General features: G+C 38.0%; 1 protein-coding gene across 1 annotated transcript in view; it reads left to right on the top strand.

Annotated features, from left to right (window-relative positions):
- The window catches only part of LOC124721853 (solute carrier family 25 member 45-like), a 105,758-nt gene extending 81,395 nt beyond the window's left edge, over positions 1-24,363 (top strand). The window contains exons 4-6 of the mRNA XM_047247026.1: positions 8,702-8,828; positions 12,058-12,167; positions 24,098-24,363. Coding sequence (XP_047102982.1) covers positions 8,702-8,828; positions 12,058-12,167; positions 24,098-24,363 — 503 coding nt within the window. The remainder of the gene's footprint in view (positions 1-8,701; positions 8,829-12,057; positions 12,168-24,097) is intronic.
- The last annotated feature ends 627 nt before the right edge of the window (positions 24,364-24,990 follow it).

Here is a 24,990-nt window from a genome sequence, read left to right as displayed (position 1 = left end):
TTGGATGATATCGGTGGCACAGGATACAAATTAGGTACTTGTTGACAGCATATCCTGCACCATTTTGTGAATGTTTTCTTCCCCCACAAATGTCTGTGTTGTTCATTGGTGACCAGCATCCAGCTGGTGGACATGGAATGAGCCACTTTTGCCCAACTGGTGTTGAAGGGTGGTTGGCCGCACCATGAATCAAATGCCTCTCAGCTATTTAGTGGTACATGTAGATAGTCATGTAACTTCCAACACTTCTGTGGTGTGAATGGCGATGGTCTCCATGCACTTCACCCATGTTTGTATAATAATGCCTTCTCGTGACCGAAGAGCCCTCTCATGGTGTTTGTGAAGCCTTATTCCTACGTGATTACTGATCCTTGTTGTATGCCCGATGTATGACTTAGGTTTGTAAATGGTTTTTTGAACCACCCTGTGTAGTTTTATTTTGACTTAAAGTCAGTTTATTGAAATTACATTCTGAAGACTTGTAAATCTTTAAAGTTTTCACATAACTCCTGTATTAATTTATTATTTTAAATTTGCCTTTTTTATCGGCACTACCTCAGTTACACAATTTCAGACTTTTTGATATCTTTATTACCTTCTTCTTTACTTTAATCCCCTATTATTTTACAAATCAGGCTACCTTTATTTTGCACAATATCAGAGTAGGTCTCAAAAATTAAATGTTTCATTACTTTTTGAAGTAACATATTATTTTCTCCTCATTGCTCAGGCATACTCTTTTCGGATCCAGTTTCCTTCTTTTCCCTTCAGAGATGATGTACCTAAATCATCCTCAAATTTATGTCCCCTAATACCTCATCACAGGTTTATGTCCTCTCTTCTTGGTACATCTACCCTGTCTGCTCTATTTCGTATTCTACATTCACCTCTATACTCTTCAAGCAACCATGAGGTACATGTTAGAGGGTACATCTCACTGTACCAGTTATTAGGGTTTCTTCCTGGTCCAGTCACATATGGAGTGCGAGAAAAATGATTGTTTGAATGTGTCTGTGTGCGCAGTAATTATTCTAATCTTATCCTCTCAATCCATATGTGAACAACACTTAAGGGATTGAAGTATATTCCTACAATCGTCATTTAAAACTCGTTCTTGAAACTTCATTAATAGATTTTCTTGGGAAAATTTACATCTGTCTTTAAGAGTCTTCCAGTTCAGTTTCTTCAGTATATCTGTGACACTCTCCTACAGATCATATAAACCTGTGATCATTTATGCTGCTCTTCTCTGTACGTATTCAATACCCACTATTAGTCCTATTTCGTATGGGTCCCGCACTCTTGAGTAATAATCTAGAATTGGTTGTGCAAGTGATTTGTAAGTAATCTCCTTTGTACACTGATTTCCCTTCCCCAGTATTCTACCAATAAACCAAAGTCTACCACCTGCCTTACCCAGAACAGAATCTATGTGATCATTCGATTTCATATCACTACAAAGCGGTACCCTGAGGTATTTGTATGAGTTGGCCGATTCCAACAGTGACTCATCAATATCATAGTCATAGGATACTATAGTTTTTTTTGTGAAGCGTAAAAATTTCACATTTCTGAGCATTTAGAGCAAGCTACAAATCTCTGCACCAGGCTGAAATCTTATCAAATCTGACTGAATATATATGCAGCTTCTGTCACTTAGTACTTCATTGTACATAGCTTCATCATCTGCGAAATGTTACTATTAATATTGTCTGCAAGATCATTAATGTACAACATGAACAGTAAAAGTCCCAGCACACTTCCCTGGGACACACCTAAAGTTATGTCAACATCTCATTATGACTCTTGCTGGCTTTCTAACAATAAAACGATGAAAGGATGTGGGCCCTCAGCTACATACCCTCCGACTCAGAGTTGCAATACAAAAAGTTTTGGCTGGTTTCGTTGTCTAGGGGCTGGGATACATAGTTGCTGCATTACAGGCCAAATACTGCTGAGTCTACAGTATATGATAAGAATACACACATGAATCGAATGGTCGAAGGTTTCTATCACTTGGCAATTGTGAATTATGAATGTAACATATAAATTTATAAATGAAGGATTGCAATTAAATAAAATCTGCAGGTACTATCTTAATGACTTTAAATGATGACTATGATAGTAGAAGTCCTTTTGAGAATGTGATATATTTCTGCAAAACAATTATTGGCGTTGATGGTCCAACAATTAAATAAAATATGAGTTGAATAACAGGGAAACAATAGATTCCTACTGCACGTAATTAGTTATGAACAACAATATAGCTTGCAAGATATTCACTTCTAAACGCACACTACTTCTTCACTGCAGAAGCCACGGAAATCACACAAGAGCACAGCTCGGCACTCTGAAATATTTCTATCCTTCGTGACCACACGCAAACTGCTCCACTGTCCAAGTCTTTCCACCAACTCCGCGTCTGTCTTGCCGTCGTGTCCAGCACTTCCTGTGTCGTGTGCCATATTGTCCATGTCCTGTGTCATCCTGCCCAGAACTGTCTCGTGTCCTCTCCAGAAACGATGCTCCTCCCCAACCTCCATACATCTCTCTTAGTAACAAGCGCTGTGATTGGCAAGAGTGCTCCCTCCATATCTCCAAGCCAACATGCACTCACAAACATATTGAAACATATTCAAAATACTGGATTTACATTTAAATCCTTGAAATAAAATAAATATTCCTACAGCTGGACCATAAACATGCTCTAACACACATTATTAAATACATAAACAATTAAATAAAAATATTTCAAAAGAAAAGAAGCAAAAGTTAGGCCAGGAGCCTAATGTCTCTGTGCTTTCTAACATACAGTAAATATTTAACCAATTTCTTCATGAATAGTATATATTGGAATATAAACAAATACATAGACAAATAAATATATTTACAAGCATGCTGCTACCGTTTTTTCGTGTAACTGTGGAGTACTTATGGCCTGACGCAATCAATAGTAATCAGCCACTTTGACCTCCAGTAACTCATGTACTGTTCAAGTTACATGCCTGTAATTCATGCCAATTTAGGTTTACACTAGTAGCTTTCTAAAGACACATCGATCGACGAAATCGGATGAAGCGTTTAAATTTTGGAAATTCATTGCTGGATGTTACTTGCATAATTTACCATCAGATGCTAAACTTTAAACTAATAAAGGTATTGAAAATGTGATTACACTATCAGAATCATCATGCAAATAATAATAATGTACATGTTTTTTTTTTTTTGAGGTCTCATGATTCATCTGGCTACTATTAATTTCTATACAAACTGTGAAATGTGTCCCATGATGGTTTCACAAAGTCCGCCATCCTTGGCACTTTCAGCATACAAGTCTCTTTCATTGACAATGGAATTCCCAGCCACGTGGCTGGACCATGCGCTGGGGCTACCCCTCTTGCCCAGCTAACATCCGCCACCATATGTTTGCTGCTGGGCCCTGGCTGGCCGAGCGGCCACACCAACTTAGAATATTTTCAGGGCGCCACAATTTGCCTGTTACCTCACACTCTCCAGCCAAGATACTGCATCCTCCTTACCAAAAAGTCCTCAGTCCAATCACAAATTTCACTTGATACCCCATATGATCACACTTTTGACAATAAATGTAGGTATACTACTAAGTCAGATACTTTTTGTAAATTGAGAAATACTTCATCTACCTGGCTGCCTTGATTCAAAGCTTTCAGTATGTCCTGTGAGAAAAGTGAGAGGTGAGATTCACATGATTGGTGTTTTCAGAACCGATGTTGGCTGGCATTCTGTTCAAAATGTCTCATTATGTTTGAACTCAGAATGTGTTCTAAGATTCTACAACAGACTGATATTGAGGATGTTGAAGGGTGTCTTTATGGATCACTTTCACTACCCTTTTTGTAGATTGGTGTGACCTGTGCTTTTTTTCGAAGAACTAGGCATGGTGTTCTGTATAATGGGTCTATGATAGATTATAGTCACAAGAGGGGCTAACTCGGCCACAAATTCAGTATAGAATCTGGCAAGGATTTCAACAGGCCCTGGAGCTTTTTTTTCAGTTTTAATGATTTCAGCTGTTTCTCAACACCACTGGCACTAATACTTGTTTCATTCATTTTTTTAGTGGTACGAGGATTAAATTGGGGCAGTTTCCTAGTTTTCCTTTGTAGAGAAGCATTCAGAAGTAAAGTTAAGCATTTCAGTTTTTGCTCTGCTACCCTCAATTTCAGTTCCTGTCTCTTTCACTAGGGACTAGGCATTAACTTTGGTGCTACTAAAATCCTTTACATAAGACCAGAATCTCTTTGGGTTTCATGAAATATCATTTGAAAATATTCTGCTACAGTAATCATTGAAGGCATCATGAATCACTCTCTTGACAGCCAATCACATTTCATTCAGCATGTGTGTATATACATTCCACGTGGGAAAAATATATCTAAAAACACAGATGATGTGACTTACCGAACGAAAGTGCTGGCAGGTCGATAGACACACACACAAACACAAACATACACATGAAATTCAAGCTTTCGCAACAAACTGTTGCCTCATCAGGAAAGAGGGAAGGAGAGGGAAAGACAAAAGGATGTGGGTTTTAAGGGAGAGGGTAAGGAGTCATTCCAATCCCGGGAGCGGAAAGACTTACCTTAGGGGGAAAGAAGGGGTATACACTCGCGCACACACACACACACACACACACACACACACATATCCACCCGCACATACACAGACACAAGCAGACATGTATGATACTACTGATATTTTATCTAATTTACTGAACATACATATCTTTCTGTGCGTTTTACTTGTCCTTGCACTCTGGTAATAATTGTTGCCACAACCACGTCATGGTCACCAATACCAGTTTCAGTGTGGAAATCCTCAAAGAGGTAAGGTCTGGTTGTTGCCAATAGATCCAATATATTTCCATATTGAGTAGTGTTCCTAACTACCTGTTCTAGGTAGTTTTCAGAGAAGGCATTTAGTGAAGTTTCACAGGATGTCTATCACATCCACCACTAACAAAACTGTAATTTTCCCAGTTAACTGCTGAATGATTAAAGTCTCGATTGACTATTACAGTGTGATTGGGGAACATACGTACAAGTGAAGTGAGGTTTGTTCTATACCTTTTGGTTACATCAGGAGATAAGGCTGGTGGGTGATAGAAAGGTACAATTATCATTTTATGCCCACCCCTGATATTAAGTATTGCCCAAACAATCTCACATGCAGTATCTATTTCTACCTTGGTAGATTTGAGTTTCTTGTCTACTGCCACAAATACATTGTCTCCATTTCCCATTCACCTGTCCTTTCGATATACACTCAAATTTTCCCCAAAAATCTCACTGCTACCAATTTCAGGTTTTAACCAGATTTCTGTTCCTAGTATTATATGAAGTCCACTGATTTTCATGAGTGCTTCAATCTATGGCACTTTGTTGTGAATGCTTTGGCACTTTACCATTAGGACATAATGTTCTCACCTGTGGGAGGCATTTTTTCCAATCATACACTGATACTTCTGGGTTTTCTATAACTATCATTATCTGGATTGGATGGAGGGTCTCCTAACCTATAAAACCTTTATGTACACCCCACATACAGTCACCTACCTGAGTAGCAGCCCCTGTTGTCTATTGCACACCTGATCCATTTAGGGGGGCCCTAAAATTCTCAACCCTATGGCCCATGTCCAGGAAGTTGCAGCCTAGCTCATCACAGAACCTTTGAAGTCTCTGGTTCAGTCCTTCCACTCAACTCAGAACCAGAAGATCATGATCAGTTCTGAGATAGTGCTGCAAATCATGATCTTCATTGAAACTCCATGTGAAAGGCTTGTCTTCTCAGTCTTCTCTGCCATTCAATGCAATGATCCACGTGTGACCCAGAGCACAGTCGCTCCAAAGTGCCCTACAATTTGCAGTTGGTTACACTGTATCACTCTCTGGCTGCCAGAATAGCCTCTTCAATATGTTGAATGAGGTCCCCAGGCTTACACACTGAGTGCACCTTCTGTCCCTTCCTGTTCCTTGCTGCCATTTCCCTGAGGGGTACCATCATTCGCCATACGTCTGAACTGTACTTGCCTCCTCTTGACACCAGACATAAATAGTTTCCACAAAACAGGTGAAGTGAGGCTAACTCAATGAAAAACAACACCTCAAACTTTACGGTTAGGGCAACTGATCTAACATATAACACCCTGAGTCCTCCATGGTCCGCAACCATTCTGTACAGTCAAGTGGATGAGTAATGGCAGATGCTGTACTCTCTGCAGAAGAGACAGGATACTATTTGAAGTAGCTCTGGTACCAGTATCACAGATATACTGCTCTCGGGAGGTCTTCCAACACACCGATTTGCAGTGACTGCCAATCATCTGATAGTAGTCAAGGCAATTTCCAGCTGCTTATGATTGTCAACTAACTTATTCTGTGTTCGACAACAGTTTTCACACTGGGGTTGCATTTTGGCTGTTGCGATGCATTACAAGGCAGCGAACAAAGTAATCCCACTGATTATCTCTTAATTTGTTGAACTATAAAATTGCTAATGCCCTATGAGAATTAAAACAAATACACAAGATGAGAATACTATTAAGGTTACAGAAAAATTACTAGTTTCCTAAAACATTTTGAGGTTAATTACAGTTGTTAGCAAATTCGAAAACGCAGTTAATTTATGATGAATGCAGATGATGTATTCGGCTGTTTTGAGGTTAATTACAGTTGTTAGCAAACTCAAAAACAGAGTTAATTTGTGATGAATACAGGTGATGTATTGGGCTACTCCTCTTCAAGGGAAAACTAGATGCAACGCAATATATTTGTTAGAGTATCTGTTACAGTATCTGAATTACAAATGCCAATTTACTACAAATTACATTATGCACAAGACAATGGTAGCTTCCAATAGTTCTAAAAAATTCGCATTTATCTTCATTGATTTTTAACACAACTGATATGCTGTTTCTTCACTTTCGCATTCTTCAAAAACAATTGTTGAAAATGATGAGGAAAAATCTAAATGACAAGCTTTGTCTTTGCAGTGGGTGGAAATGTGTGAGGGGAAATGCTGATGTAATTGGCACTTGATGCAACCAGAAAAAACTGCAACATTTAGTTTCACGATACAGTATTGACATTACAACTGCTAGGTCATTGGCATTGGCAGAAATGAAAAGAACAAATCCGATATTTGACAAACCTATCAGACACCTTTTATTGTGGCATTTAACATGCAGTTATGATTGTAAGCAAAGTGACTATTGCCAAATGTGAATGTGCATTGTTTTCCTTTCAGTTCTTGCTCTAAGGGGGATAGGCAGGTGCTAGCATGTTAATGTACAAAGTATCTAATAATAAATCAATATGATTACCTCTTGGCGTACCCTGAAATGATAAATGTCCTGCCCACTATCCTTCCCGCCCCTCCCACCGTGGTATTCCGCCGTCCACCAAACCTACACAATATACTCGTCCATTCTTACGCAACCCCTGCTCCCAGTCCCTTACCTCATGGCTCATACCTCTGTAATAGACCTAGATGCAAGACCTGTCCCATACATCCTCCTACCACCTACTCCAGTCTGCTCACTAACATCTCTTATCCCATCAAAGGCAGGGCTACCTGTGAAACCAGTCATGTGATTTACAAGCTAAGCTGCAACCACTGTGGTGCATTCTATGTAGGCATGACAACCAACAAGCTGTCTGTCCACATGAACTGCCACCGACAAACTGTGATCAAAAAACAAGTGGACCACCCTGTTGCTGAACATGCTGCCAAATATGATATCCCTCATCTCAATGACTGCTTCACAGCCTGTGCCATTTGGATCCTTCCCACCAACACCAGCTTTTCTGAATTGTGCAGGTGGGAGCTTTCCCTGCAATATATCCTACGTTCCCATAACCCTCCTGGCCTCAACCTTCATTAGTCACTGCCCTCACCCATCCTGCCTCCTCGCTGTTCCCATTCCAGCACTACACAGCCGTCATTTCACCACCACACCCAGTCTTTTAATTTCTTTTTATTTTTCTCCGTTCCACTACTTACCTCCTCCCCCCTCCATACCTTCACTCCTGCCCTCCGTCTAAACTGCAACAGTTCACTGTCTGCCACTCCCACCATACTATCCCTCCCCCTCCCTGCCCCAGCCTCCTCCTTACCCCCATCCAGTCGCCACTCCCATCATGCACTGGTGCTGCTGCTCTCAGTGTGGTTTCAGCTCTCTGAGACTGCATTGTGTGTGTGTGTGTACTGCTGACAAAGGCCTTAATGGCTAAAAGCTATATTTGTGTGAATCTTTTTATTGTGCCTATCGCGACTCAGCATCTCTGCTATATGGTGAGTAGCAACTTTCCTTCTCTGGTATTGTTAAATCAATACTTAAATATACAGCTCTAAAATGGGCAGTATATTTATAAATTGCAGCTGATATTTTTATAGGTTGGTATGTCAATATTTTTCCATCGCTATATCAATACTTTTTTTGAGAGCCGATAATGATATTTTTTAAGTATTGGCATATCAGATTCCCAATATTTTTTAAAATATCAACAGTCCTACTTCTCATTAAACACAAACATGAAATAATATTCTGCAGTTAGCATTTCTCTTAAACATGATACGATGACTTAGCATTAATTGTATGCAGATTATCTTTAAATTTCTTAAAATTAAACATTCTGACCAGTATTATATCTTTCCTTAGGACTTCCATCAATTTGGAAAATGCAATATGAATCTAAGTACAGTGGTGTTATCGGATCTGTACGAGGACTTTATAAAGATTATGGATTCAAAATATTTTATAAAGGATACCGCTGTACAATCTACCGGTAGGTGGGTAAAAGTCAATGTTAATATTCTGCAACTAAAATCTTATGATTAAAATAGATGGAAGCTTAGAGTAGATTTACAGAGTAGCTTGCTGTGAACCAATAATAATATCTATTAAATCTTAATGCTTCTTTGTATGTGGATGGAAACTAACAAAAAGTTACATTGTGCACATTTGTTAGCTATGCAGAAATGTATTATCAATCTTCCATGACATAATTTTCTGATAGACTCTTCTGTGAAGGTGGTTTCATCACTTCCAATTTGTATTTTCTTTTAAAATACTTTTAATTATCTTAGTTTACATCAGTCCAGTGAAATAAAATTTCATACGTAAATTATTCTTCTCAATAGCCGCATAAATTTCGTATACACAAATTAAGCTCAAAGTAAAATTGCAATTTGATTTTAGAATCATATGTGTCTGTCTATTGTTGATAAAGGCCTTAATGGCTAAAAGCTATAATTGTGAGAGTCTTTTTGTTGCACCTATCTGCGACTCAGCATCTCTGCTATATGGTGAGTAACAACTTTCCATCTCATAGTATTGTTACATTCCATCCTGTATTTTCCATTGTTTGATTTTGATTAAAGTTATTTATAAGGTAAGGCTTCAGCTTCAGTCATTTCCTTAAGATCTTCCGAATGGTCAATTGTGGTATGTTCAGCTCCCTGGTTGTTCTGTTCATCGTCATGTGAGAGCAAGGGCGGCTCGTGAGTAAACATTCTGGGTGTTCACAAATGTTTAGATTCACATAAATGTGAGAGTGTGAAATTAATAGCATCTGTTGTACAACATTTATGCTTATCAACAAGTTTATACAACTACAGCCACTGACCATAACAACAACAGTAATAACTGTTGTTACAGTAATTATTATTATTATTATTATTATTATTATCATATAAAGAATAAGATGCATAACTTATCTGACAAAAGAAAGAATTGTTTTTGTTGAACTTTGTTGTTTTGTACATAATTATGTACAATTTAGGGCAGCAACAAATTAATGTGTAAACTTTTGCAACTCTCCATTTCGCACTTTGTGTGAGTTGGAGTTTCCACACTTTTCCATTTTTTCAGACAAGTGTACAAGATCCCCTAACAGATGTATTAGTTCACAAATTTACTTCTGGGCTGAAAATCGGATATTCTTACTCTGCACCCACATAACAACTTGTGCTAACTGTACACTTCCTTGTTAAATGTTTGCTTGTAGTCATGCTTATTTGATTTTGCCACTCTCTGAATCTGTTCTCGGAGGCCCCAGTTCCTTTGTGGCAAACTTTTCATGGTAATTTACTTTTCTATTCCCAGAATGAGATTTTCACTCTGCAGCAGTGTGTGCGCCGATATGAAACTTCCTGACAGATTAAAACTATGTGCCAGACTGAAACTCAGACTCTGGACCTTTGCCTTTCACATGCAAGTGCTCTACCAACTTAGCTACCTGAGCACAGCTCACAACCTGTTCTCACAGCTTTATTTTTCTGTTAGAATTTAAAATTGATTCAACATACTTCATGTTTACATTGCACACGAAAGCTGATTCCTGTACAATAAACAATCAGCTCCAAACACAAACTGCCATTTGTGGAAATGATTAACCTCAAGTAGTAATGTCTACTAACATGGTAACCTGACTAGAATACAAATGAGGTGCTGAGATCCATAAGAGCCTAAACCACACTGCCATCAATCCCACATTTAAATGAAAACCAGAGAAACTAGTGATACAGCTTTTCATTAAGTTTCAAGCATAGAATGTGGGCCTACAGCACAGATAAACCTGACTCATCGTAAGATCAATAGATTTCAGAAACATGAATAAATGCTACAATCTCACAGTAGACAGTGATGTGCGTGAGGCCCTTATGATTCTCAGTGCCTCAAATGGATTACTGTATGATCGAATTCATAAGTTAATATACAATAGCTCCTTCAGAAACCTACCAAATTGATTTACTGTGAGTACAACTTTAACATATACTGACATCTGATCTAATTTTACTATATAGTTAGTAAATTAGCAAATCTTAGGAGTGTACTATCATCTAGCAGGATTTATGCCAAGCGAACAGGGATAAAAGTCTGCCGCAGTGTGCTATAATCTGATGGAACTGACGTAAACTTCTAGTTGAGTGGCAAGGGCTACCTGTGCACATTATGAACCATGTACATTGTTTATCAAATCCATATGTATTTGGCCTATAGGGTAATTACATTATGCAAGTTGCACATCTTAAAACGTGCATAACTGAAGGTGTTCTCATGACCATGTCGCCAAGTTTCACGGAGTCTATAGGAGCAGTAGCGCACTAGATTACATGCTGTATCTGTCAGATTGCAGCATCTGTGTTACATTTAAGAGCATTCAAAGAAAAATAACCAATAAATCTGCACAATGTTGAAAGTTAGGATGTTCACATGCTCTTGTGCTCTTACGGAGCAGCTGCCACTTCTGTGAGCTACATACGAAACTTGCCTGCATGTGGTCATCCATTTCTTCGCTCACTACAGGCTGACCCATTGAGTCTCCCTTGGAGAGGTATCTTCAAGTTCTAAACTGCACCTATCATCACCAGATGAAGATGGTAGTTGTTGTATCTTTGTTGAACTTCGTTCTAAAATGTCATTGCACTGTTATGGCAGATTGAAGTGAAAACATTTCAAGCACAACAAACACTTTCTCAGCACCTGCCACCATTTTGGCAAACTGCTACCTGCTGTGCTCTCATGGCAGAAATCTGCAGTATGGGTGCAACAATACATAACTTATTTACTTTTTCTGTATGAGTGTTGAGTTTTGCGACAATAGGTCAATTAATGTAGCTATGGTGAATTTATGAAATCACTGCAATCATTTATAACTGTCTTGCATTTTCATGTGGTGGTGATATTAACTTATGTTTGTACAATGTGACCAGGGACTAACTTTACTATAATTCACCACACTAGCAATGTTAGTGACATTGCATGAAATAACTTCTGAAACAAACATGTACACAATTAATGCTTCAGTGCCTTACTGTGAAACAAAGATAGTGTCAGTCTGCATTATCTGTAGTGTGTTAAAAGTAGAAATATGGAAATGAATAACTTGTCAATAATTCCCTTTGAGTTTTTGCAGAAGACATATTAGCCACTATTTAAAATGAGATGTACTCATTGAACTGAAATTCAAAGAAAACACGAAGGTGACACGGATTTTGTATCTTTTTCCACAGAGATGTTTTTTCATCTGGTATATACACAGCTGTATATGAAGCATTGAGTGCCACGAATAATATTCAACAGAAATCTGTATCAAGCATAATATTTGCAGGTGGAATGGCAGGTAACACTTTTATAATTTTGTATTGTTATTTAATGAGATAGTTTGAAATGTTACTTTAATTGGAATATTACAACCAGGGATAAGTTACACTGAGTTGTGAAGCCACATTGAAATTGGAAGTGGAACCTGAACTTTAAATGAATGCCACTGACAGGCTTGGCCATAAGCAAGGTTTTATACACAGGGTCCTCTTTTCCATCCATTGCTCAATAAGGCCGCCTCTAGATTTTTCTATGCATTGAGTTCTTGTCCATGCTGCTTCTGAAAGTTTTATAACATTTTATATCCACTTTCTGTCAGTCACAATCTTGTCCTTTTTTTATGGGTGGAACTTCTACCATTAATCTACCACCTATTTCCTAATTTATATTCTCCACCAACTCTAAATAATTTTTGGGGTAGTAATTTTCATTGTGTTAATGGCTTTCTATTTGAGCTTGCTTGCCTCCTGGGTCATGCCAGGGAGCTCATTCTTAATGGCTGAGTTTGGTTTTGGCAACCCAAGGTTCTCAACCTGTCAGCTTAGGAGCACTGCTAGCAGCCAGGGCTGTACTGCATGGATGGTAAGATAGGGTCCTACCAAGGGCATAGGTACCGACAAGGAAGAAAAAGCAAAAGGGAATGACAGTTTACAAATTAGCCAATAGAGATACTCGTGTTCTCTTATCACTTGTGTTGTAATCTTCTACCAACAAGAAGCAGCCTTTCCCTCAGTCCATAACTATAAGTGTATGCTGTTGTCACAATGTGGTTTCAATAGTGTCATTTTATCTGAGCAGTATCACAAAGAGACCTACAGGAAGATCATGAGACACATGAATTGTTGGAGTGAAGGAATTTTTTAAGAAAAGAGGAAAAGCTTGGGACAGAATGGAGAGAGAAATGTTGTGGGGCCACAGGAAAAGATGGAGAGGCTCATGTGAACGACAGACCCAATCAGGGGCTGGAAAAATAAGAATGATGACAATGATGTTGATGATATGATATGATACAATATGGTGATGACAGTGACATCTATTGCTAGTATGGTTTATGGTGCAACAATAAGTTTTTTGCTCATACCTGCACCTACACAGCTAGCTCATGTTCAGCAATGAAGTTCTTACTGCTATTTCACTGTAGTGTTGTAGGATCTCAAAGGTCAGTAAGCATGTTCTGAAGCATATAATTTGCTGTTTGCAGATGAACCAGAACAGTTCAGGGTATCTGATAGAATAGCAAGTGAAGTAGATAACATGTCTCACATATGACACCATTTCATGTCTCACATATATGACACCATTTCATCTGGCTGTCCAGAAATGGCTTAAATGAAAGCTATATACCATATCTTGAAAAATGTGCAGCTAACTTTGATGACAAATATAGCAGAGCTAGTTAACGTAACAGCTACTTTCAAGTTACAGGTGAAAGAGCATTGACAGATTTTCATTTAGATGTTCTGAAGGTTTTTTTAAAATACTGATTAAGAGATGCTTATTCAAATGTTGAAGTCACTTTGAGAATATTTGACAAAACCAGTAACTGCAGCAACTTGTGAATGCATTTAGATTTTTTTTTTAAATACTGATTAAGAGATGCTTATTCAAATGTAGAAGTAGCTTTGAGAATATTTGACAAAACTTTTGAATGTAGTTTCAGCAAACTGTTATTGTTGCAGTCTTCAGTCCGAAGATTGGTTTGGTGCAGCTCTGCATGGTACTCTATCCTGTGCTAGCCTCTTCATCTCTGAATAACTACTGCAACCTACATCCTTCTGAATCTGGTTACTGTATACATCTCTTGGCTTTCCTCTATGATTTTTACCCCACACCCCCTGCCCCCACTCTCTACTTCCTTCCAGTATTAAACTGGGAATCCCTTGATGTCTCAGAATGTGTCTTGTCAACTGACCCCTTCTTTTAGTCAAGTTGTGCAACAAACTTCTTTTCTCCCCCAATTCTGTTCAATACCTCCTCATTACTTATGTGATACGTCCATCTAATCTTCAGCATTCTTCTCTAGCACCACATTTCAAATGCTTCTATTCTCTTCTTGTCTAAACTGTTTATCATCCACGTTTCACTTCTGTACATGGCTACATTCCAGGCTATTTACAACTTGTACCTTCAGAAAATACTTCCTAAAACTTAAGTCTATATTTGATGTTAACAAATTTCTCTCCTCCGGAAACATTTTTCTTGCCATTGCCAGTCTACATTTTATACCCACTCTACTTTGGTCATCATCATTATTTTGCTGCCCAAATAGCAAAACTCATTGACTACTTTAAATGTCTTGTTTTCTAACCTGATACCCTCAGCACCACCTGATTTAAACTGACCACATTCATTATCCTTGTTTTGCTTACATTGATGTTAATCTTATATCCTCCTTTCAAGAACCTGACCTTTCCATTCAACTGCTCTTCCAAGTCACTTGCTGTCTCAGAAAGAATTACAATGTCATCGGCAAACCTCAAGGTTTTTGTTTCTTCTCCCTGAATTATTTCAAATTTTCCTGTGGCTTCCGTCATTGCTTGCTCAATGTAGAGATTGAATAGCATCGGAGATAGGCTACAACCCAGTCTCACTCCCTTTCATGCCCCCCAAATCTTACAACTGCCATCTGGTTTCTGCACAAGTTGTAAATAGCCTTTTGCTCCTTGTATTTTACTCCCGTTACCTTCAGAATTTCAAAGAGAGTATTCCAGTCAACATTATCAAAAGCTTTCTCTAAGTCTACAATTGCTATGAATGTTGGTTTGTCTTTCTTTAACCTATCTTCTAAGATAAGTGTTAAAGCAAGTATTGCCTCATGGGTATTCCTACATTTCTCAGAAATCCGGACTGATCTTCCTGTGGTCAATTTCTACTAGTTTTTCCATAAAGAATCTGCGTTAGTATTTCACAACTGTGACTTGTTAAACTGCTAGTTCAGTAATTCTCACACCTGTCAGCATCATCTTTCTTCGGAATTGGAACTATTACATTCTTACATCTCATACATCTTGTATGGCAGGTGGAAGAGTTTTGTAATGGCTGGCTCCTCAAGGCTATCAGTAGTTCTGACATAATGTCATCTACACTTGTAGCATTGTTTTGGCTTAGGTCTTTCAGTGCTCTGTCAAATCCTTCTCATAGTATCATACATCCCATTCATCTTCATCTACATCCTCTTTCATAATAATGCCTTCAAGTTCATCTCTCTTGTATAGACCTGCTATATACTTCTTCCATATTTAGCTCTCTCTTCTTTGCTTAGGAGTGGTTTTCCATCTAAACTCTTGGTATTCATACAGCTGCTTCTCTTTTCTCCAAAGATCTCTATAATTTTCCTGTAGGCAGCATGTATCTTTCCTCTAGTGAAATATGCTTTTAAATTCTCACATTTGTCTTTAGCAATTCTTGCTTAGCCATTTTGAACTTCATGTAAATCTCTTTTTTTAGGCATTTGTATTCCCTTTCAATGGATTCATTTGCTGCGTTTTTATATTTTCTACTTTCATCAGTTATATTCAGTATCTCCTTTAATCAGTTAAATTCAATATTTCCAAAATTATTCAAGGATTTCTACTAGGCCTTCACTATTTTATCTCTTAAAGCTACCCATTTGCCTTCTACTGTATTCCTTTCCCCCGTTCTAGTCAACCATTGCCTAATGCTCCCTCTGAAACTATCAGAAACCTCTGGTTCTTTCAACTTATTCAGGTCCCATCTCCGTAATTTCCTATCTTTTTGCATTTTTTTTGGTCTACAGTTCATAATATATTGTGGTCCGAGTCCACATCTGCCCCTGAGGACAATTTACAGTTAAAAGTCTGGTTCTGAAATTTCTGTCTTACTATTATGTAATAAATCTGAAGCCTTCTGGTGTCTCCATATCTCTTCCATGTGTACAGCCTTCTTTTATGATGCCTAAACCAAGTGTTCATGGTGATGAAACTCTGCTCTGTACAAAATTGTACCAGACAGCTTCCTCTTTCTTTCCTTTCTCCCAGTCCATATTCATCTACAATTTTTCTTCTCTTCTTTATCCTATTATTGGATCCCAGTCCCCCTTTGCAATTAAATTTTCATCTCCGATAACTATCTGAATAATTTATCTCATCATACATTTCTTCATTCTCTTCATAATCTGTGGACTTACCTCACACATAAAAATGCACTACTGTGCTAGGTGTGGGCTTCTTGTCTATAATATTCTGTTCTTTATACTTCTTCACAGTAGCATACATACATTATTATTTTCTTATTCATTATTAAACCTACTCTTGCAGTCCTTCTAATTGAATTTATGTTTATAAATCTTTATTCACCTGACCAGAAGTCCTGTTCATCCTTGCCACCAAACTTCATTAATTCCCACCAAATCCAACTTCAAGCTATCCATTTCCTTTTTTAAATTTTCTAATATCTAATGTTCCATACTCTGATCCATAGAACATCTGTTTTGTTTCTCCTGATGACTTCTTCCTGAGTAACCCATATCCAGAGATCTGAATGGGAGACTATTTTACCTCTGGAATATTTTACCCAAGAGAATGCCAAATTGTTAATCCATACAGTAGAGCTGCATGCCCTCAGGAAAAGTTACGGCTGTGGTTTACCCTTGCTTTCAGCTGTTTGTGGTACCAGCACAGCAAGATTGTTTTGGTTTATCTTACAGGGCCATGTTGTTGTTGTTGTGGTCTTCAGTCCTGAGACTGGTTTGATGCAGCTCTCCATGCTACTCTATCCTGTGCAAGCTTTTTCATCTCCCAGTACCTACTGCAACCTACATCCTTCTGAATCTGCTTAGTGTATTCATCTCTTGGTCTCCCTCTACGATTTTTACCCTCCACGCTGCCCTCCAATACTAAATTGGTGATCCCTTGATGCCTCAGAACATGTCCTACCAACCGATCCCTTCTTCTGGTCAAGTTGTGCCACAAACTTCTCTTCTCCCCAATCCTATTCAATACTTCCTCATTAGTTATGTGATCTACCCATCTAATCTTCAGCATTCTTCTGTAGCACCACATTTCGAAAGCTTCTATTCTCTTCTTGTCCAAACTATTTATCGTCCATGTTTCACTTCCATACATGGCTACACTCCATACGAATACTTTCAGAAATGACTTCCTGACACTTAAATCAATACAGGATGTTAACAAATTTTTCTTCTTCAGAAACGCTTTCCTTGCCATTGCCAGCCTACATTTTATATCCTCTCTACTTCGACCATCATCAGTTATTTTGCTCCCCAAATAGCAAAACTCCTTTACTACTTTAAGTGCCTCATTTCCTAATCTAATTCCCTCAGCATCACCCGACTTAATTAGACTACATTCCATTATCCTTGTTTTGCTTTTGTTGATGTTCATCTTATATCCTCCTTTCAAGACACTGTCCATTCCATTCAACTGCTCTTCCAAGTCCTTTGCTGTCTCTGACAGAATTACAATGTCATCAGCGAACCTCAAAGTTTTTATTTCTTCTCCATGGATTTTAATACCTACTCCGAATTTTTCTTTTGTTTCCTTTACTGCTTGCTCAACCCTGTCTTACTCCCTTCCCAACCACTGCTTCCCTTTCATGTCCTTCGACTCTTATAACTGCCATCTGGTTTCTGTACAAATTGTAAATAGCCTTTCGCTCCCTGTATTTTACCCCTGCCACCTTTAGAATTTGAAAGAGAGTATTCCAGTCAACATTGTCAAAAGCTTTCTCTAAGTCTACAAATGCTAGAAACGTAGGTTTGCCTTTCCTTAATCTTTCTTCTAAGATAAGTCGTAAGGTCAGTATTGCCTCACGTGTTCCAGTGTTTCTACGGAATCCAAACTGATCTTCCCCGAGGTTGGCTTCTACTAGTTTTTCCATTCGTCTGTAAAGAATTCGTGTTAGTATTTTGCAGCTGTGACTTATTAAACTGATAGTTCGGTAATTTTCACATCTGTCAACACCTGCTTTCTTTGGGATTGGAATTATTATATTCTTCTTTAAGTCTGAGGGTATTTCGCCTGTTTCATGCATCTTGCTCACCAGATGGTAGAGTTTTGTCAGGACTGGCTCTCCCACGGCCGTCAGTAGTTCCAATGGAATATTGTCTACTCCGGGGGCCTTGTTTCGACTCAGGTCTTTCAGTGCTCTGTCAAACTCTTCACGCAGTATCATATCTCCCATTTCATCTTCATCTACATCCTCTTCCATTTCCATAATATTGTCCTCAAGTACATCGCCCTTGTATAGACCCTCTATATACTCCTTCCACCTTTCTGCTTTCCCTTCTTTGCTTAGAACTGGGTTTCCATCTGAGCTCTTGATATTCATACAAGTCGTTCTCTTATCTCCAAAGGTCTCTAATTTTCCTGTAGGCGGTATCTATCTTACCCCTAGTGAGATAGGCCTCTACATCCTTACATTTGTCCTCTAGCCATCCCTGCTTAGCCATTTTGCACTTCCTGTCGATCTCATTTTTGAGATGTTTGTATTCCTTTTTGCCTGTTTCACTTACTGCATTTTTATATTTTCTCCTTTCATCAATTAAATTCAATATTTCTTCTGTTACCCAAGGATTTCTACTAGCCCTCGTCTTTTTACCTACTTGATCCTCTGCTGCCTTCACTACTTCATCCCTCAAAGCTACCCATTCTTCTTCTACTGTATTTATTTCCCCCATTCCTGTCAATTGCTCCCTTATGCTCTCCCTGAATCTCTGTACAACCTCTGGTTCTTTTAGTTTATCCAGGTCCCATCTCCTTAAATTCCCACCTTTTTGCAGTTTCTTCAGTTTTAATCTACAGGTCATAACCAATAGATTGTGGTCAGAGTCCACATCTGCCCCTGGAAATGTCTTACAATTTAAAACCTGGTTCCTAAATCTCTGTCTTACCATTATATAATCTATCTGATACCTTTTAGTATCTCCAGGGTTCTTCCATGTATACAACCTTCTTTCATGATTCTTAAACCAAGTGTTAGTTATGATTATGTTGTGCTCTGTGCAAAATTCGACCAGGCGGCTTCCTCTTTCATTTCTGTCCCCCAATCCATATTCACCTACTACGTTTCCTTCTCTCACTTTTCCTACACTCGAATTCCAGTCACCCATGACTATTAAATTTTCGTCTCCCTTCACAATCTGAATAATTTCTTTTATTTCATCATACATTTCTTCAATTTCTTCGTCATCTGCAGAGCTAGTTGGCATATAAACTTGTACTACTGTAGTAGGTGTGGGCTTCGTATCTATCTTGGCCACAATAATGCGCTCACTATGCTGTTTGTAGTAGCTTACCCGCATTCCTATTTTCCTATTCATTATTAAACCTACTCCTGCATTACCCCTATTTGATTTTGTGTTTATAACCCTGTAGTCACCTGACCAGAAGTCTTGTTCCTCCTGCCACCGAACTTCACTAATTCCCACTATATCTAATTTCAACCTATCCATTTCCCTTTTTAAATTTTCTAACCTACCTGCCCGATTAAGGGATCTGACATTCCACGCTCCGATCCGTAGAACGCCAGTTTTCTTTCTCCTGATAACGACATCCTCTTGAGTAGTCCCCGCCCGGAGATCCGAATGGGGGACTATTTTACCTCCGGAATATTTTACCCAAGAGGACGCCATCATCATGTAATCATACAGTAAAGCTGCATGCCCTCGGGAAAAATTACGGCTGTAGTTTCCCCTTGCTTTCAGCCGTTCGCAGTACCAGCACAGCAAGGCCGTTTTGGTTATTGTTACAAGGCCAGATCAGTCAATCATCCAGACTGTTGCCCTTGCAACTACTGAAAAGGCTGCTGCCCTCTTCAGGAACCACACGCTTGTCTGGCCTCTCAACAGATACCCCTCCGTTGTGGTTGCACCTACGGTACGACTACCTGTATCGCTGAGGCACGCAAGCCTCCCCACCAACGGCAAGGTCCATGGTTCATGGGGGGGGTACAGGGCCATATTGGTCCATTATCCAGACCGTTGCCCCTACAGCTATTGAAAAGGCTGCTGCCCCTCTTCATGAACCACTGTCTGGCCTCTCAACAGATACCTCTCAGTTGTGGTTGCACCTATGGTATGGCTATTGTATCGCTGATGCATGTAAGCCATCCCATAGACAGCAAAGTCCACGGTTAATGAGACACAAATTAAAGGCCATGAAAAAAAAAACTATATGGGGTTAATTATCAGATTTAACTATCTTGTCAACAGAATACAGTGCAGTGGCCAATATTGACTTCAGTGACATGAACTGTAATTTGCTTTGCTGAAAGCAACAACATGAAACTTAAAATTAGATTAAAAAGATAATTCCTTTTCTCAACTATTAATTATAGCCTTTTTCTTTTATTTATAATTAATATTTTTGCACTAGTAATAATATGAGTCCGTTCTTTATTAGACATCGTGCTAAATCATTGGGCAAAATTGGCCATAAACAAAATAGGTATTGATTTTGTTTGCCTTCCAGTTTTCTTCAGAAAGTCTATCTTTTGTTATTTATTTATTATAATGATACATTTAATTTGTTGTGTGCAATATTTCCATGGATATGGTTCATTTACGCATTATTTTTCAGTAATCTGTCATTTATATTAATCTACTTACAAAATTATAAAATGTGGTAAATCTGCATAGAAAAATTGCGGAGAGGTAATTTTATGGGGAGAGCAGGAAGGTGAAGCTTTGACAGTTAGACAAAATAAATCATTTGATACCACTTTTACTTGTACAGTGCTTGATGACATTTCAGTCTTAAAATATGCAATACATGGTTTTTATTAAAGTTTGCAATATTTTGGAGCATTTTCAACATCCATGTTTCTTGTATTTGTTTATAAATGATGACAATGTTTTTACAAGTTACAACTCTTAAACCATAAATCACAGAGAGATAGTCATCTTATCACCTTCACTTTAAAACAGGAAAAATTTAATAGGTACATAATTTTGAAAATAAATTATGTCTGAAAGTATCACAATTTGCCATCATTTAAGTCATTCAAATAATAACACATACCAAATGTTCTTGCAAAATCTCAAAATTTTATTTAATTTTTTACAGGTGGTAATTTGTTCTTTGCTAGGCAAATATTCAGCTTATGTTTTGAGAATGTAATGAACTCCATGAAAAACAATTTCATTTCATGCAAAATCACAGATTTACAAAAATGTAAATTATCTTTTACACATCATACTGTGGAAACATCAGTTTTTAGTTAATTTTTATTTTACAGCAGCTTTTGTAACTATTTTTGCTCTTAGATTTTTCTACTCATAAAAATATACGATAATTCTAGTCACTTGTATGAACATAGTGGCATGCAGTTTAATACATAAGAACAGGCCCACCAGGAGAAGTGTACCATCTGCTAAGAGTACCACCCATTGAACAAAAAGGGTTTCATACAGTCCACTTTAGGACTTCAATTCAGAAAACAATGTCAGAGCATAACAACACATAGCATATTTAATGGAATATCCACTGAGTTAACCTATTGTGCAAAATGAGTAGCCTCTGTTATACCTTAAGAGTGCTTAGTCAAAGTGTAACTTGACCTCCTTTCAAACTCGGTCATCTCATAACACATTCCTTTCTGAGGGTCAACCTTCTTCTTTCCCTTGTGCCTTGGTCCCACATCAGCACAGGGTTGGCATCATCATGAATGGCTCTGGCATTGTTAATTTAAGGGGTGACCAGATGGGATTCCTTTTGCCACCCTGTTGTCCCCTCCCCTCCCCACTCCTCCCCTCCCCTTCCATCCCATCCCTTCCCCTGTCCCCCCACCAGATTGGAATATGTGTACACCAACTGCCTGTGTATAGTGCTGATGAAAGTGAGCAAAAGTTTTCTTAACATTTGAAAATTGTGTAAGGCCTGTGAACCAGCCCAGTTTCACCCAGTCGGGTGGGGAAAACTGTATAAATGTTATATCCAGACTGGTCAGCACACTGACCCTCATCATAATGGAAACAGTTGCATCACATCAAGCTGAATAGGTACAGAAAGCAAATTTGCCTGAGCATATAACAGCTGCCTGTAAAAGAGAATATATGTCCATGAGCCATATCTGTTATTTCAGGTGTCATCACTATGGACACACAACCACAGTATGCAATACATGTGCAACAAGTCAAAAATGTTGCCAAACACAGCTGAAGATGGGCACCCTTGTGCAGCTCTGTTACTATGAGTGAAATGCATAGGTAGTTTAGCTGTTTGGTGACATGAGTTCAGATTTTTCTGGATGAAAAGAAAATTCCAAAGATAAAATTAAAAAAGAGAATACATACATGAAAGTTAAAAACATAGTACATTGCCCAGAAACCACCAAATTTTGGCCAAAACAGTAAGAAAAAGGTTGTCATCAACAGAGGCTTTACTAACACAAGCTGCCTTAAGTCACATATAGGCAGCTGAGATTTGATGGCGCATGTTCCGTAAAGGCTGTAGCTTAAAGCATATTTTGATGCCTAACATTTTATCTCATACTGTGGGGACAATTTCAGAGGTAATGGAGATGTAGGTAGTGCATTCTCCAACATAAACTAGTTCAGCTACCCAAAATTGCAAAATTGTTTACTTGTAACCATGAAGTAAGTTTTTTTATCATTCTGAATTTCTACATCAGAGTGAGTAATAATTAGACCTTTACAAAATTTTAGTACCTGATCAGAGAAAGGAATTTGGTGATTTCCCCAGAGCATGATCTGCTACTGCTGATTTATGTGTGTTTCCAAGATGACTTATTTGTCCAATGCAACTTTATGTATTTATTTCTCCTTCAAACTTAATGACTCACACTTAGAGCAAGTATCTAAATAATCTTCCCATTTTTCTATGTCCACAATCATGTTAACTTCACTTAAAATGTCAGTGATAAAGCCTGTCTCTGGAATGGGCAGCGCAGTTGACTAATCTCTGGTTGAGATGTCCTATTCATGTAAATCATCAGTCTCAAATTATTTTCAGTTCTCCACAGTTCTTTCAAGCAACACAGTTGAGATAACTGTCTGTTTGATATTTGTGTATAATGTACCACTGTATGCTGCTTTAATGTTAAGTCAGACGACTAATTTTAACTTCTTGTGGACTTTATTACAAAGTAGTAACTACACCCAAATTCACAACTGCTACTGACAGTTAAATAATCTCACCACATGTCAATCAGTTAACAGTAAGCTATTAATTTATTTTTCAGTTACAATATTTTTTGTGAGGAATTCATATGAGGGCAGAGATCAGCAGTAGCAGCTGGCAGAATCTTCTTCATACTGGCTGCTGGTTAGTGTGTAGCAGTGGTTGGCTTATTTTCTCTGGTGGCAGCGATGAAGGTACTGCCATCAGTGCATTGTGGAACTCTTCCTCATGACATGAAACAAACTCAAACAAAAATTTATGAATAAAAATTATCAGAACATCATATTTAAATAATTTAATAGCTGTTGTACCATTATATTTTCACTTACACACTCTGCTGTGGTAAGAATCATGGTGCAACGGCCACTAATTTATGTTACATCACACATCTCACAACAGCTGCAATAAAAAATTGCCAAATAAATCACTCCCATCATGTTTAATGCTCACACTAGTTATGACATTCACAGCAGAACACTGAGAACACTACTGAATGCTCATTGGCTGTCGGAGACTGCATGGCATAGGTGCACAGAACAAGCCTAAGCTCAATCACAATCATTTGTGCCTCCTGCTGTTGTACATGTTTGATTTTTGAGTACAGTATATTTATTATTTATGCCTCAGAGCTCCCATACCTTGTGAGAATAACTTATTTTCTTTCACTGTATAATATGAAGCCTTCTAATTTAGTCTTCTGCATTTATATATTGGTAATTGTTTCACGTTTCCTAAAACATAATAACAATATTTAAATTATTTTTGATTGCATGGTATCTTTTTTAATCTCTCAGGAATCTGAAAATGAAATTTTTGTGATTACTTTTAGGTATGCTGTCTTGGATTAGTATTATACCACTTGATGTGATGAAGTCAAGGATCCAGGCAGACAACCCTGATAATCCAAAATACAAAAGTTTAATGGATTGTTTCATCAAAAGTTACCAAAGTGATGGATTGAAAGTATTTTTTAGAGGTTCCTGTATGACAATTATAAGGGCATTTCCTGTCAATGGTGCAACATTTCTTGGGTTAGAAAAAAGTTTACAATTTTTCGAAAGTATTTATCTTGGACAACAAATATGCAATAAATAATCATTGTATCAGTTAATAATAATGTTTACCTTTCATTAAAAATACCAAGGTCTCAGTATTTATGGGAAATAATTTCAGTGTAAGAAATTTAATGTTGTAACACTGTAAAGCAGTTTTACTCAAGACTATGTAATGGTACTTTGACTACCGCGCCTCCGCCAATACAAAGATATAATTTACGATTGCGCACGCAGAAGAGCGCTGCGCCAGCGACCGATTTTTATAAATAATTTCGTTCTTTTTTTTTTACTTTTGCGTAGGTTTTTTGTTTTTAACAACTAATTGATTACACTCTCTCTCTCTTGTCTTCATATGAAAGACGTGTATTTTTTGGCGGTGTGTTGAATGTGCTTTTGGGTGGAAATTAAAATTACATTACACAGCGAGGTTGTTTCAATAGTGATTCGAGGTGGTTATCATCAAATTTGTAAATTGATCATGATAGTGACAACTTGAAGAAGTTTTCAACAGATAAAAGTGAAAGACGGGTCGTCCTACAAGAGAAATTAGGACGACAGCCATCAAGACTACATTGTAATTAATACTGCGTATCTAACAAGATTATAAGGTAAATTTCAATTAGTTTCTGATGCTATTTCCGTACAGTCGCTTTTTGTAGTGTTGCCG

This window comes from Schistocerca piceifrons, chromosome 1, assembly GCF_021461385.2.
Source record: "Schistocerca piceifrons isolate TAMUIC-IGC-003096 chromosome 1, iqSchPice1.1, whole genome shotgun sequence".
In the NCBI taxonomy this organism is placed as follows: Eukaryota; Metazoa; Arthropoda; class Insecta; order Orthoptera; family Acrididae; genus Schistocerca; species Schistocerca piceifrons.
This window is presented reverse-complemented; position numbering and strand designations above follow the sequence as displayed.